We start from the raw sequence: 15,739 nt of genomic DNA, 5'->3' as shown, positions 1-15,739 counted from the left end.
CATTGTCCTAAATGTCATCTTGGATAGTTCAAATTGCAGCAACCCCCTCCACCCTCCACGTTGTCGCAGTTGAAAGGTCATAAAGAGATTAAGCAATAATAAATTATTTGAACACAGCGCCTACACACAAGGATGGATGGTAAAATTCCTCCCACCCCCCAAATAAGATACTCGGACTAATAAGTCCTCCATGGGCATTGATTTTACAGCAGGTTTTACCTAGATATGCAGACGCGGCACAGACACAGGCTCGCCCGGCATTGTGTTGGCTCTGCTTGACGGACAGCTCCATGTGCTACTGAGCACTCCTAATCCAGTGAAACTCTATCGACGGAGTAATCTCTCTGTGGCACAAAAAAAACAGCTTGTCGTCAGCGAGGGAGGAATGGCGGCCTACAAGCCAGCTGCACTTGCCAGAGTTCCGATTGCCCCTTTATCACAAGGGTATTTGGGGGATTGATTTGTGCTAAATTGTACAATTGCTTTGTTTTAAAAGGAGCATCATGTGCTAGATTGATGAGGAGCATCCCATTGGACTAAAAAAAAAGCGCCAGTCAAAAGAAGCAAGGCTATGTGAGGATGTGTTGAGTGGATTTTGAACAGCTGAAGTGTCCACTTAAGACACAAGTGTCACATTTCCTCCTTGCCATCCTTGTAGACGTAACAGCGGTCACAGAAAAGCATGTTTTTGTCAAACTGTTTTTTTATCAGGGGCCCAGACAAAGTGAGCTAAAAGGCATTTCCTGCAGGTGGTTGTAATAACACACTCTAATGTGTGTCACACCAGGCAACTGTCATGGAATAACATCAGATGACCTTGACTTAAGCCTTGTCAACAGTCCCGCATGTCTAATTACAGCACAGCCTGGAAGCCGACTACTCGTCCCTGGCCTGTAAACTCGTCATTCAGCCTGTCTGGACTTCATGTTTACTTTTATAAAAAGTTTAGCCTGTCGTTATTAGTGATAGGAGACGTCCAACCACTGTTCTTCTGGGAATCAGGCATGAAAATAAAAGCGTTTTGCTGCCCTCTTGTGGCAAAAAGTTTTGATTGCAAAAGAAACACCTGCCGGTCAAAAGTTTGGAGACACTTTGCCATAATTTAGAACGGGAAGTTGCCTCTAAACTTTTGTTACTCGCACAAACAACACTGTAATTATCTATTTTGCTTATTATAAGTTTATTTTAAATTCTAGCTTTCACAGACTATCGGTTGGGATTATTTCTTCCCCTTTTTGGCGGGACCTTTGCCTTTAGCCTGTGCCTGCAGCGCCTCCTCCCTCTCTGCAGCAGCTTTGCTCCGCTTCTTTCCCAAGGGAGTCTTTGCATACCATTTCTGGAGAGCAAAAAAACACAACAGTAATTCAAACTATGAACTGTCGGATATTTGTAGTTAAGGAAAGACGTTGACTGTACTTTTAAGGCTTCTTCCTCAGCTTGAAACACGGGGGCGAACCTGGCTAACGGGGCCACAAACTCAATGGCACTCAAAGGCCTTTTTTCCTGCAGCAGGAGGCGTCGCTTCGTAATCACTGTCTGGATGGCCTGGATCATGTGACCTGGGGTGTAGCCATCGGAAATTTTTGCCAGGGAGCTGAGGTCCAAGGCGGTGGTTATCTTGCCTCCGTGTTTTTGGATCAGTTGCTTCCACAATACTGTCCAATACCGGTCCATTCAGACAATATGAACATGCTGTAGATGCTTGATGAACTTGATGAATATGATGAACGTTCTCACCATATCTGGATCCGTAGTCAGGCCTCGGGATGAGGATGATTTTGCTGTACAGCTTACACAGGGACTTGATGTCGGCACTGATGGGATCTTTAGCTGTCCCCATGATGAGAACGCGGTCCTCCTCTTTAATCAGCTTGAGCGATTTGGCCAAATCTTTCTTCAAGCGTTTGGGTTCTAGCTGGACAATGCAGAGTATTTTCCGTTAGAATGGGAATGTTTGTTTGATGCTGGAATTTGATGCTTGGACTGTGCACTGCGATACTACCGCTCTTTCTTCCTTGGGAACTTTCTTGTAGAACATTTTTTCTGCGCCATCAATCCATATCACCGAAGGCTGCATCAGTCTTGCAACCTGTGTGACGATGTGCCCATAAGCCACGCTGACGTCAGCGGTGTCCAAACGGTTTATATCGAGGGGCTGACTGATACTGAAGCAGCCCAGATAGGCTAAGAAGAAACCCCACCATGCATCCCAGCTTTGTGACGTAACTTGTCCTTAAATCACACTTTGCTTCTGTTGGCTTTTTTTTTTTGCATAGGTGAAAAGCGTATTATGAACTTTGTCTCCTTCGATGACACCTCCTTTTTTGCTACTTTTTCCATCTCTGTTGTTTTTTTTCCTCAAAAAATATTTCAACATTTACATTTTCTTTGTCTTGTAGTGTTGTAGTGACTTTCTTCACCATAATATTTTGACTTGATTCTCATCACATTTTCCCAACTTAATTTTCTTTGTTTTTCATAATTTTTGTAAATAACACATTTTTTCTTTAAAATTGCAACTTTCTGTGTTCAAAAATTCCATGTTTTTCCCTAATTATATAATATGACTTTATTTTCCTTAAATGTCCTTTTTTGCTTTGTTTTTCAGAATATTATGGCTTTTGAAAATACAGTAAAGTCTCGTTAGATCGATATTCTCGGGAGTCGGAAAAAAAAAATACAGATATAACTGGACTATCCATATATCCGATCCTGCGCCGAACTGCATTAAAAGTGGGCAATAATGCACTCGACATTGTTCTATAGTATAGAACATTGTTCTATAGTATAGAACAATGTCGAGCAGCTTAAATCAATCTTTGCTTAAGGATTTCAATACCAAAAAAGAACACGGCGAACGGCTGCTTCCAGTCAACTTTATTTTTCACACTTCCACCACCAGAGCACAGCACACACACCGATTCCCGCACTTCCTGGTTCACAGGTCATGCTCAACCCGCCCCACATAGCTGGCCAAACACATGCCTGCAACAGCGTTCATGGTTTCTCTCACGAGAGAAACAACGAACGCCAGCATGTACATATGAAAAACAGTGATTATTGCAAGCGATAAAAAGATATCTGAATACAACACAATTAAATACATGTATTTGTACGCTTGTGTCTTCGTTGGAATAGGTGTGTATGCTATGTCAGTTGGTTCATCTCATGTGTTTGGCCAGCTATGTGGGGCGGGTTGAGCATGACCTGTGAACCAGGAAGTGCGGGAATCGGTGTGTGTGCTGCGCTCTGGTGGTGGAAGTGTGAAAAATAAAGTTGACTGGAAGCAGCCGTTCGCCGTGTTCTTTTTGGTATTGAAATCCTTAAGTAAAGATTGATTTAAGCTGCTTTTGTATCGATATAAGCAGACCAAATTGGCTGGCGGGAGATGAAAAGGGCATCGTAGTAATTATCATAATAACCGGGTATTGTACTAACGGAACTAATTATATCATAAAAGACTAGAAATTTGCCGGGAAATGAAAATAGTATCGTAATAAGTAGTAATTCGTTATAACCGATATCGATATAACGAGACTTTACTGTATTTTTTTTTCTGTAACATTTCAACCTTTAAGCTTTTAAAAATTACATGTTTTTCCAATAATATGACTTTATTCTTGGAAAATGTTGATTTTTTCTCCTAATACTTCTGAGTTTATTTTCATAAATTTAGCGTCTTTTTTTCCCATTTTTGCTGTTGATTTCCTGTTGACTGTGTTTATAGAATGTTCCGACCCCCATGCCACACTTCAGTGATATACGTTTCATTTCTATGGTATCTTCCTTTGAGAAGAAAGAACAATGGCTGTTGAAACGTGGCTCCTGTGGGACGCATTGGGCGAGTGGTGTGTTTGTGGTACCTTGAAGACCAAGTGGAGCATCATGGTGAGGCCACTTTTGCCTGGATACTTTCCAGCAATGTTGAGAGGGGACAGGTCAAAGAGGGTGGCCCCGGTCTCCTTGCAGACCGCATGCACTAACATCTTCTTTCCCACGCCTGATGGTCCTGCCAGCAGGATGGCTTTTGTCAGGGGGGCCTTCTGATGGACCACGTGAGAGCCTGCCAAGTGTACACAACTCATGAGTAGCTAACGCTAACAACAATCATCCATCCATCCATTTTCTATGCCGGAAGATAACGGCAACATGTCATTAGCTATTTACACTGTCACCGCAACGCATGCTGGGTAGGCAGAAAGAGCATATAGTAGTTTATAGTCCACACCGTAGTAGTAGTTCAATTACCGTAGATTACATGTTAGCGGACTGTTTTTTTTCTTCGTACCGTGAGATACTGTCTTTAGGCAAACCATGAGTTTGTCAAAAAAAATAGATAACAAAACAAAATAAAGTTTTAGAAAAATATGTTGGGGGTAATGGTAATAAAGTATACAATCAATAAAGGAATAAAATCATAATATTACTGTATGGGAATAAAGTCAAGAATTTACAAGAAAGTTGAAACAGTGTGGGAAAAAAATTGCAGAAATGGAAAAAAAACGTTGAAATATTGGGGAAAAAAAGAGTGCATTCTAATTTTATGAGAATAAACTTGTAATATTATGAGGTAATAAAGGAAAAATATTAAAGAAAAAATCTGTTATTTTTTAGATGTATAATATTATAAGAAAAAAAAAGTAGGTTAAGGGGAAAAGTTATAATATTATAGGAATAAAGTCATAATATTACAAGACAGAATGGCAAAATAGTTGGAAAAAACAAAGCAGAGGAAAAATTATGTTCTATAATAATGAACAGATTTGACACAAGAAAAATCATTTTTAAAGAAATATTATGAGAAACAAACAAAACAAATCAAAGTTGTCCTGATTGTGTTATTATAGTGGGCTACATTTTATTGTAACTCGAACTTAATTAAATTCATACAGAAGTATGAATTTGGGGGCGGGGGCAAATGTCTTTTTGATAGTAAAGGCTGCTGACGCCCTGTATAATAGATTCTCATTTGCTGGTGTGTGTAGTGTGTAGTCGAACAATGCTGTCAAGGCTTGTATCGCTCAAGCATGAAAATCAGATACCTAAAGGTAAAATGGCATAGAGAGAAACGATTTGCCGCACGTCAGACATTGAGGGCATGGGTTCAATGTCATTCTGCCTCAGCGTGGTTCCAAGATAATTGAAGTCACCTAAGGAAGAAAAGAAAATTGTTAAGAAATGAGCAAAACAGTGAAAAGGCATTGGAACCTGACTTCATGGCGACAAAATACCAGACTAACATGACCTTGTTGTTACTAACTTGCAAACCAGAAGAGGGCAGCAAAGTGCTGCTAGTTAAATACTGCTTCCATCTTTGGAAAGACTGACACATGTTGGACCACCACAACCACAATAGATACACATTGTATTGATTGGGGTTGTGAAGGATCAACCGACGTGACCGGATATACGGTTTGACAAGCAAGAGACGGGATTGCATCGGAAGCAGCCTCCTCCTGGATTAATCGATTGTAACGACATGCACCGGGTATTGCTACCGGTTGACAATGAGTGTATTAACGCAAGAGCGAAAGGATTGTCACACATGGCTTACCATGACTGAAGGCGACAATGGCTCTAAATAATGGTAGCGCGCTAGCTAGTCACCGGGAATTATTATAATACATCAGTAAAACACATGCCATCTCATGTAGCTTATTTGTTATGTATCGTGTAAAACTAAGACAGGAACAACATCAACTGAAAAGCGCCATAGGAATACAGAGCCACCATCCACCAGTACCAGCCTGGACTTTGTTTTTCAGATAGGTTTTGCGCCACAAATACACACATTAGCACTCAGTGACGTCATCCAATCTTAACTGTATGCATTCCCACATAGTATCAGCATGTGGTCGTCCCTATGGTCGTCCCTATGGTCGTCCCTATGGTCGTCCCTATGGTCGTCCCCTTGGTCGTCCCCTTGGTCGTCCCCTTGGTCGTCCCTATGGTCGTCCCTATGGTCGTCACTTTGGGTCGTCACTTTGGGTCGTCCCTTTGGTCGTCCCTTTGGTCAACCTTTGTCGTCCCTTTGGTCGTCCCTTTGGGTCGTCCCTTTGGGTCGTCCCTTGGGTCGTCCCTTGGGCCGTCCCTTGGGCCGTCCCTTGGGTCGTCCCTTTGGTCAACCTTTGTCGTCCCTTTGGTCGTCCCTTTGGTCGTCCCTTGGGTCGTCCCTTGGGTCGTCCCTTTGGTCAACCTTTGTCGTCCCTTTGGTCGTCCCTTGGGTCGTCCCTTGGGTCGTCCCTTGGGTCGTCCCTTGGGTCGTCCCTTGGGTCAACCTTTGGCCGTCCCTATGGCCGTCCCTATGGCTGTCCCTTTGGTCGTCCCTATGGTCGTCCCTTTGGTCGTCCCTATGGTCGTCCCTTTGGTCGTCCCTATGGTCGTCCCTTTGGTCGTCCCTTTGGTCGTCCTTTGGTCATCCCTATGGTCATCCCTTTGGTCATCCCTATGGTCATCCCTTTGTTCGTCCCTATGGTCGTCCCTATGGTCGTCCCTATGGTCGTCCCTATGGTCGTCCCTATGGTCGTCCCTATGGTCGTCCCTTTGGTCATCCCTATGGTCATCCCTTTGCCCTCAGCAGTAATCATGGAACACAGCAGACACGGCCAGTTTGGACTTACCCATGTAGTCCCGCATCCGAACGTCATTTGCCTGCTTCAGTAAACCCTGTTCCACCATCTCCTGACACAGAGACTCAAGAGTCCTACAATGAGTTATGTATCATAATTCCCCACAACAAATTTTATAGAGCGCTATGTGGCCTCACCTATCAGCTGTCAGATCCTTCTCCCCCTTTTTCTTCTTCTTATCCTTCTTACCCTTGCCTTTCTTCTGCAAACACAGTAACACGGCGGTATGGAATCCAAAAGCAACACGGCCAACTATTCCGTAATGGAATGCAAGGATGTTTTTTTTTCTTTTTGACCTTTGCATAAACTTTGGCTGGAACTTTTTCCACGGCAAGCCTCCAGTCTGCCAGTTCCACTCTCATCTCCACATCCACCTTGGGAAAACACAGGGAAAGAGTGTTGGCGCTGTCAAACAAAGATTTGGTTGTGTTCACTACATACGTGACACGTTTGTCATTGGCAAGTTCACCTTGGTTCGAATCTCTTCCTGGATGTCCACCCTTTTCTCCTCCTTTATCAGCTCCACCTCGTGCCGCTGGTTGAAATTTTTATACTCGCTGCGGGTTTCCCAAAAATCTGCAGGGACATACACATCATATATACATTTTTTATTATGGACAAGTGATTGTTTGATTTTTCTGTACACAGATAGATTTGTTGGGCGTCGCTCACTAACATATTACAATCGTCCCTCTTTATAGCGGTTGATTGGATCCTGACTCGAATGTGATGAATTAATTTCTATAAGATTCATTCATACATTCATTCATTTTCTATCGCTTATCCTCATGAGGGTCGCGGGCGTGCTGGAGCCTATCCCAGCTGTCTTCGGGCAAGAGGCGGGGTACACCCTGGACTGGTGGCCAGCCAATCACAGGGCACATATAGACAAACAACCATTCACACTCACATTCATACCTATGGACAATTTGGAGTGGCCAATTAACATAACATATTTTGGAATGGGGGAGGAAACCGGAGTACCCGGAGAAATGCAAACTCAGGAATTGAACTCAGGTCTCCGAGTTCTCCTGTACGGCCTGTGCACTAACCACTCAACTGCCGTGCAGCCTGATATAAGATTCAGTGTTAATAAAAGAAATCTGTTTGTAGTCAGGGCATAGAAACCTGTTCAATTCCTAAATATGGTTTTAATATTATTATATATTAGTGCCCTGTAGACATGACGTAATATGTTATTCATTGTTTACACCGGAACTCTAATGCTCGAGATGACTGCTGGCTAGCAAGCTAGTGAGCTAAAAGAGTTATTTCTTCTAAACTTTGCAAATTTGGGGGAATTCTGCCCATCATTCAGAATCCTTATGTGAAACATAAACACTTATTTCTTTCCCTTTTCTGTGCTTTCTAATGAGAGAAAAGGAGGTAGTATGAGCTAGCTTATAATGCACATCATTGGGACCTACCCTACGCTCAAGCCTTGACAAACCCAAAAAAACATATTTAGAAGGTGGTAAACAGGTTTTCTATGCGCTCACTAAATCTTCCATATATAAATGATAAACTTCACGGACGTTCACTTATCAAGGTGATGTCTGGAACCAATTACCCATAATAAACGAGGGATTACTAGACTTATTGGTTGTGCTTTGTTGCTCACTTTAGACATTGTGGTCACTAGGCAACAACCACAAAGATTACTGTCTTGTGGGGAATACTGTGTACGTACCAGCAAAGGCTTTGTTGCCCATTTCCAACTCTGCCAAAAAAGCTGAAGGGAGCATCATCAAGCCTTCATCTTCTTCCTGTGGTTGGGAATGAGGAAAGTTCATAATTTCATTTCATCGGCGATGCTAATATGACTGAAAGCAGTCCTTACTGCATCCTTCCCCTTGGTCTTCTTTGTCTCTTCCTTTTTTTTGTCATCCTTTTTCTTGCCTGAAGCTTCCTCTTCCAATTCAGCCAATTCTTCTATTAACTAAAAGAAAACGGCAAAGATATAAAAACTCTACATCCTTTTTTCCACTACAATTGCCTTTTACCTGCTGATAATCCTTTTCGGCAAACAGGAGGGCCGAGCCTCCCTCATCTTCATCTGGAAAGTCTGGGAAGTTCCCCGTTAGGTTACTACAACCCAAAAGAGGGCACATCTCTTCAATAAGTCCCTAGAGTCCTAGCAAGTCCAAGTGTCAATCTCACCGGCATTCAAGAAACCACTGTCGGATTTGTTCTTTCATGTTTTCGGCAATGTCCTGACCCTCCAGCTCTCGCAGGTGGTTTGTGATTGCCACCACAGACTTTTGGTAGTCATCCTCATGCTCCTTCTGCTTCTTTCGAGTGGCATCTTCATTGGCCTGGGCAGTGATTATGGCCTTGCATGGCTGCTGGTATTTGGGATGCACAGCCTGGCGGACGTGACCACAACATACAAGATAAGATAAAATAACGTATTTGCGGACTATAAAGCATTTCTGTCGCATTACACTCACCATTCCCAGAAAAATCATATCTTCATTGCGAATAGCCGCAGTCCTCTTCCTGTCTAGGTAGCCCCGCCATACCTGCAGATGACATCACCAGTCACAAAAGGAGATGATACAGTTACCTCGCTGTGGTGACAACATGGCACCTTCTGGATGCGGACTGCAGCTTTGGCCATTTCAGCGGGCGTCGGGTCTTCCGTTCTGGGTATCTTGCTCAGTCTTTTGCTCGCCTCGTTCAAAGCTGCCCTGAGGCGTCCTTGGCGTGCCCTCTCTGCCACTTGAATGACTCTGATGGCCTCCTCTTGAGTCATGGTCTTGGTCACACGCTAACACACCCGTTCAAACAGAAGCTGAATACAGTCTTTCCTAAAATCCACATTTTACATTTGGCACTGCCTGTTTGCCCTCAACCATAAAGAAACCCATTATAATGGGACAGTCCATGTAGCTTGTTGTTACAACTCTGTACAGTACAAGGCGAAGTAACACCACAGAAAAACACATTAATTGGCTGTCATGCGCATTTTGGCCAATCAGAAGCAATCTCAGTTGACTTGATTGCACATAGTAATGCGTGTGGCCCTGAGGCCATTTGTGGCCCGTGTTGTTTTTTATTGGCATTGACACTCATTTAACAAGGAAACTAATAATATAAAAATAACAGCGAAAATTGAAAAATCTGTTGTAATTTTGCAGGAATATATAACATAAATGATATATATATATATATATACACATATACAATATATATACATATATATATATATATAATATAATATATATTATAAAATATGATATTTAAGAGAAAAATGAGAAAAAAATCTAATCAGAAGTCAGACGTTACATAATATGAGGAAAAAATAACATAATTTGAGTAGCATTGAGCTGAAATGTACATTAATTCATTCATTTCTACCGCTTATGCTCACGAGGGTCACGGGTGTGCTGGAGCCTATCCCAGCTGTCTGCGGGCAACAGGCGGGGTCCACCCTGGACTGGTGGCCTGCCAATCCCAGGGCACATATAGACCAACAACCATTCCCACCCACATTCATACCTATGGACAATTTGGAGTGGCCAATTAACCTAGCATGTTTTTGGAATGGGGGAGGAAACCGGAGTACCCGGAGAAAAACCCACGCATGCACGGGGAGAACATGCAAACTCCACACAGAGATGGCCGAGGGTGGAACGAACACGGATCTCCTAGCTGTGAGGCCTGCGTGCTAACAACTCGGCTGCCATGCAGCCCTGAAATGTACATATATTTTATAATTTAAAAAAACAGGAGAAATGGAAAGAACAAAATATTAAAAGAAAAATGAATGAATGAATACATTAATCATAAATAATATTAATACATAATTCTGAGAAAAAAATTATAAGGTGATTTTAGTAGCATAGAGTTAATTAATAATATTAATTAATTAATTAATTAATTAATTAATTAATTAATATTATGGGACTACAGTCGAAATATTAATGAAGAAAATTCATGATTACATTATTTCAGAAGAAAGATGGAATATTGGGAAATGTGAAAATATGACACATGTCCAATGTTCATCCAATGTTCATAGTAATAATACTAAAAATATGCTTTTTCAGCTATATCACAATATCACAAAGCTGAGATGTAGTTTTTTCCTTAAATATATGCAGTCACGGTGATGTATTCCTGATTTCTTAATTTTTCATGCTTGTCACACTTAAATGTTTTAAATGAAATGTCTTATTTAAAAAAATTATTAATTGAGATCTATCAGTCTGGAAAAGATTGTAAAGCCAATTCTACACATTTGGGACTCCAGCCAACCACAGTGAGAGGCATTATCCACAAGAGGTGGTTAGTTAAGGTCAGTGTTCATGACTCCACCATTATAAAGACACTGGGCAAAAACGCTCCACTGCTGAACAAAAAGAACATTAAGGCTCCTCTCAATTTTGCGAGAAGAGCATCTTGACAAAAGTCAAGGAAAAAGAACATCACAGCAACAGTAAAACATAGTGGTGGTAGTGTGATGGTCTGGGGCGGTTGGCTGCTTCAAGGTCTGAAAGACTTGCTGTGTAAATGGAAGCATGAATGTTGTCTACCAAAACATGGAAATGTAAAAAGTGTCACCCTCCAAGGTCACTGACTTGATAGACTGTCATGAGGGCACCGGAGTAGCTATATAGGCATGCATGTGTGTGCTCCATAGCTGGCAATGTAGCAACTTCGGGACATTTACATACCCTTGAAATGACAATGGTCTTCTCTTGAAGCCGTAAAATTTGGAGATATGCAACCTAGTGTCGGGGAACGGTCCGTCACCTCTCCGTCTGTTTTGTGTGGTCCAAGTATTTTGTTATGTTGTGTATCTCGCTCTAGCGCAGATACAACACTGTTGTCCTAAAATGGTGCCTGCAACAATACATTGGGTGACTATGCACAAGTATCACAAGATTTAGTTTTGGCCGTGTGATCCAAGATGGCAGCGTACGGTAGTTTGGACGCTGAACAAGCAAAGCATTTGAAATGGCTGCTTGCCATCATCAGGCAACCATGGTGAGGCTGTGCGCTCTCCTTGGTGCTAGCCTTGCTGAGGTTTGTTTTTGAGGTTGGGCCCGTGTAGTTCAAACAGACACTCACTTTTTTGGTGACAGTGGTCTCCATCGTCTGGAGGATGTCTGTGAGCATCTCCGTCCGCTGGAGACTTCCACCGTTGCGTTCTCGCAAGAAGTAGTTAGGGATTGGGATCTCAAGTTCAGCCTGGTGAGAAAGGTTCATCAGTAGCGGAAGCCAATCAAAAATCTGGACTAAAAACTCACAGGTGTGAGCTTCAAGTCGTGAAGGACATCATCCATGTAGTGGTACTCGCAGAACTCCTTCTCCACCATTTCATTCTTCAGCTCTAAGACTCGACCCATGACTCCCTCGAGGACGTTTAGGAGAAGCCGTCTCTTCTGCGGGTGCACCACCTGGTCGTACACGTTCTCTAGTTGGCGGAAGACCTGCAGGTAGCGCACGTAGAGCGTGGCCAGACGCTGGAAGAACACCACTCTGTCCTTTTCTGGCTTAGGAGGCACGGCGGGAATCTCCTCGACGAGCAGACGACTCAGCTCCACCTGGGCCTCTCCCCACAGCTCGTTGTAGGTCCTGGGATGGAGAGTCACACTTTATCCAGGGGAACATCTCAGGTCGGCTAACTAAATCTTGAGATGACTGAGTTGAGGAGTTTGCAAGTATAAATCTTTCTAATTTCAGGTTTTTGTTGGCTTCAAGATCAGAAAAAAACCTCAAGAAAGCTATTTTACACATCGGTTTACCTTTGCGACATTTCTTCGCAAGAACACAGACGTGATAACTGCCGGGAGCCTCCTGTGGGTGCGAGCTGTAAAAAATAATTATAAACTGTGATCAGATGATGAAACCTTTTTAATTATCCCCCTGAGGATAAATCCAATTACACTCCTGAATAATACTGAAAATAATAATACAGTAAAGTCTCGTTATACCGATATCGGTTATAACGAATTACTGCTTATTACGATACTATTTTCATTTCCCAGCAAATTTCTAGTCTTTTATGATATAATTAGTTCCGTTAGTACGATACCCGATTATTATGATAATCCGGTTACTACGATGCCCTTTTCATCTCCCGCCAGCCAATTTGGTCTGCTTATATCGATACAAAAGCAGCTTAAATCAATCTTTGCTTAAGGATTTCAATACCAAAAAAGAACACGGCGAACGGCTGCTTCCAGTCAACTTTATTTTTCACACTTCCACCACCAGAGCGCAGCACACACACCGATTCCCGCACTTCCTGGTTCACAGGTCATGCTCAACCCGCCCCACATAGCTGGCCAAACACATGCCTGCAACAGAAGAACCAACTGACATAGCATACACACCTATTCCAACGAAGACAAATACATGTATTTAATTGTGTTGTATTCAGATATCTTTTTATCGCTTGCAATAATCACTGTTTTTCATATGTACATGCTGGCGTTCGTGGTTTCTCTCGTGTGTGTAGATTCTATACACACGAGAGAAACCACGAACGCAGTTGGTTCTTCTGTTGCAGGCATGTGTTTGGCCAGCTATGTGGGGCGGGTTGAGCATGACCTGTGAACCAGGAAGTGCGGGAATCGGTGTGTGTGCTGTGCTCTGGTGGTGGAAGTGTGAAAAATAAAGTTGACTGGAAGCAGCCGTTCGCCATGTTCTTTTTTGGTATTGAAATCCTTAAGCAAAGATTGATTTAAGCTGCTCGACAATGTTCTATACTATAGAACAATGTCGAGTGCATTATTGCCCACTTTTAATGCAGTTCGGCGCAGGATCGGATATATCGACAGTCCGGTTATATAGATATTTTTCCCGACTCCCGACAATATCGATATAACGAGACTTTACTGTAATAATTATTATTATACATTCACATAGATTGCCAGTAATAGCTATTAATAGAGATGTACAATATCTTTTTTTCAAACCTATACCAAAGCTATATACCAGAACTTTCTGTTTCTTAAGATCGATATGATACTGATAACCACTATCTTCTTTTATTATTGAGATTGAACTGTAGTTTGTGCGCATATGGAGGTAGGAAGGACTTGACTAACAAGGATTTGACTAAGTGTACCTGTTGACAAATATCATGAGATTACTACTAAAACATCACTACTATCAGGAGAACCAGAGTACAGAGTGGGAGGAGCCAACTGCCGCGGCCCATCATGGTGTACTGTAGTCGGGCACATGCTCCAGACAGCTGGTGTGACGCCACGGATGTCTCGGGGAAACCTTTTTTCCACTTTTCAAATGCTGCGTGCTGATGTGAACTCAGGGGAAGTTACGGTTACAATTTGCTCATCCACACAGTACGGCTAATCTTGCCAATTGGAGCATCAGACTTGATGTCCTAATCCCTTTGATATCAGACCGATACTTATTGGTGGCGTAATTATCATGCACTCCCAGTTATTAGTGTCACATTTCAGGTTTTTGTTCAAATTTCCCACCACTTTTTGTCTGGTTTTAGTTCTACAATTTGTCATTGGCCAATAGAAATTGAGCTGTAGTCCATAAATGCCCCAAAGGCCACACTTTGGACACCTGTGTGCTAAGCTATCGTAACCTCATGTTACATGTAGCAAAGCAAATAGTGTCTAATCATATATCTCACTACTGCAGATTTGTTTTATATAATGGCTCACGTTTGGACGCCCCTTTTACAGTATTGTATCTGCATCACAATAAAATGTTAAATATATTGATTTAGCACAGGGGTTACTGTTGAGGGGCCACTTTGATATGATTATTTTCTTTATTTCTATTTTTTTATGAACACACTAAAGCCACACCAGTGTGGGTCAACATGCTAAGCTGTTAAATATTTCAGTATTATAATTGGTAGTGTGATAACTTGTTAAGACATTCATATATTTCCACTTTTCATAATAATTGAATTTCATGCATTCATACAATATTCCCTGGGGGCAGTAAAAAACTTTTACTTGAAAACACAGAATTTCTTTCTCGGGAATAAAAAATGTGATGAAAGTGTCACTCACCAGTTAAATGATTCTAAATGTTTCATTTTGGCAGCTTGCGCTGCCTTTTCTGTTTACGAAGCTCATGGTTGCAGTCAATCACACGCCCGCCGACTGAGCTAGCTTAACTAGCATAAAGTGACAAAAACTTGCAATACTATTTTTCTAAATTATATGTTTTAATCATACAATCGCTATCCATGACACGGGTGGTCATGTTTGACATGGTTATTATATTCTACTGACGTTTATTCAACCATTTTTGCACGACGACTTCCATTAAATTGTACATATTCAACCAACTCTGACGTCACTTTTGTGTTGTCATTTTATTTACACACCGAACACGATGACGTCTACCCGAAACGAACGTCTCAAACTACAAAGAGAGTCAATAAAAGTTGGCACAACAATTTGTACTCGTCTTAATAACGTCGTGTAGCGTAAAAGATCAAAAGGACATACCTTGAGATGAGATTTCCATGGAAACAAAAAACAACGTCGGTTCTTCTTTGGTTGGGTTTGGCCACTAGGCTTTTAAAGGCGCCACAGTGTCATCTGCTGGATCGGAGTGTGTAGTGCATGTCTTGGAAACCGGGAAAAGTGCGCTATTTATATTTAAAAAACAATAAAAGTACAACTTTGCGTCATGATTCATAAAATAAATACTCTGAAATCGTTACAAGTTAGGAACAAAAATAGAATCCACGAACACGAAATGATTTATTTGAAAATATAGACACGCACTGGGGAATTACTATGTACTGTAAATACGTTTATTTAAATGAAAATAAATATCGTTGCTGTACGTGTTGTGTCCACAACTGATCATGTATCCATCTATGTTTCATCAGCCATCCATAATTATTAGTTATATTCAGTATCTTTTTCCTTTATTGCAGTTGAAAATTAATTTGTAATGTATTAAAATGTAATGTAAAATGTAAAATGTTATGCATTTGTAATGCGTAAACCCATAACAAAGAAAACGCAACAGGTGCAAAAGTCTGGCGCTCCCAATCAAGAATGCGTCGAATAGAAGGAAAATCTGCCAGAACTGGACAATTGTATCAATTGTCCCTAGCACAAGAAGAGGGCGTGAACGCACCAGTAACTTTT

At 41.7% G+C, this 15,739-nt stretch overlaps 1 protein-coding gene across 2 annotated transcripts; it reads right to left on the bottom strand.

Moving 5' to 3' along the window:
* Positions 1–1,164: 1,164 nt before the first annotated feature.
* Positions 1,165–15,222, bottom strand: LOC131130172 (dynein regulatory complex protein 11). 2 transcript variants are annotated; one of them, XM_058074417.2, is made up of 20 exons: positions 15,086–15,222; positions 12,383–12,447; positions 11,885–12,212; positions 11,706–11,825; positions 9,220–9,399; positions 9,080–9,151; positions 8,790–8,995; positions 8,633–8,717; positions 8,470–8,568; positions 8,320–8,395; positions 7,099–7,205; positions 6,926–7,003; positions 6,767–6,831; positions 6,621–6,703; positions 5,043–5,150; positions 3,864–4,063; positions 2,003–2,089; positions 1,738–1,915; positions 1,417–1,655; positions 1,165–1,336 (listed from the first exon to the last, which is right to left on the bottom strand). In XM_058074417.2, the coding sequence occupies exons 2-20, from the start codon at positions 12,391–12,393 to the stop codon at positions 1,220–1,222; spliced, it is 2,439 nt and encodes an 812-aa protein (XP_057930400.2). In that variant the 5' UTR covers positions 12,394–12,447; positions 15,086–15,222; the 3' UTR covers positions 1,165–1,219. The 2 variants fall into 2 exon arrangements, with proteins under 2 accessions (XP_057930400.2, XP_057930403.1); XM_058074420.2 differs by lacking the exon at positions 1,417–1,655 and having other exon boundaries at positions 1,170–1,336.
* Positions 15,223–15,739: the final 517 nt, after the last annotated feature.

This window comes from Doryrhamphus excisus, linkage group LG4 (assembly GCF_037039965.1).
Source record: "Doryrhamphus excisus strain RoL-2023G ecotype Guam linkage group LG4, RoL_Dexc_Guam_v1.1, whole genome shotgun sequence".
Classification (NCBI taxonomy): domain Eukaryota; kingdom Metazoa; phylum Chordata; class Actinopteri; order Syngnathiformes; family Syngnathidae; genus Doryrhamphus; species Doryrhamphus excisus.
Note: the sequence above shows the minus strand (reverse complement) of the source record. Positions and strands in the feature narration are given on the sequence as shown.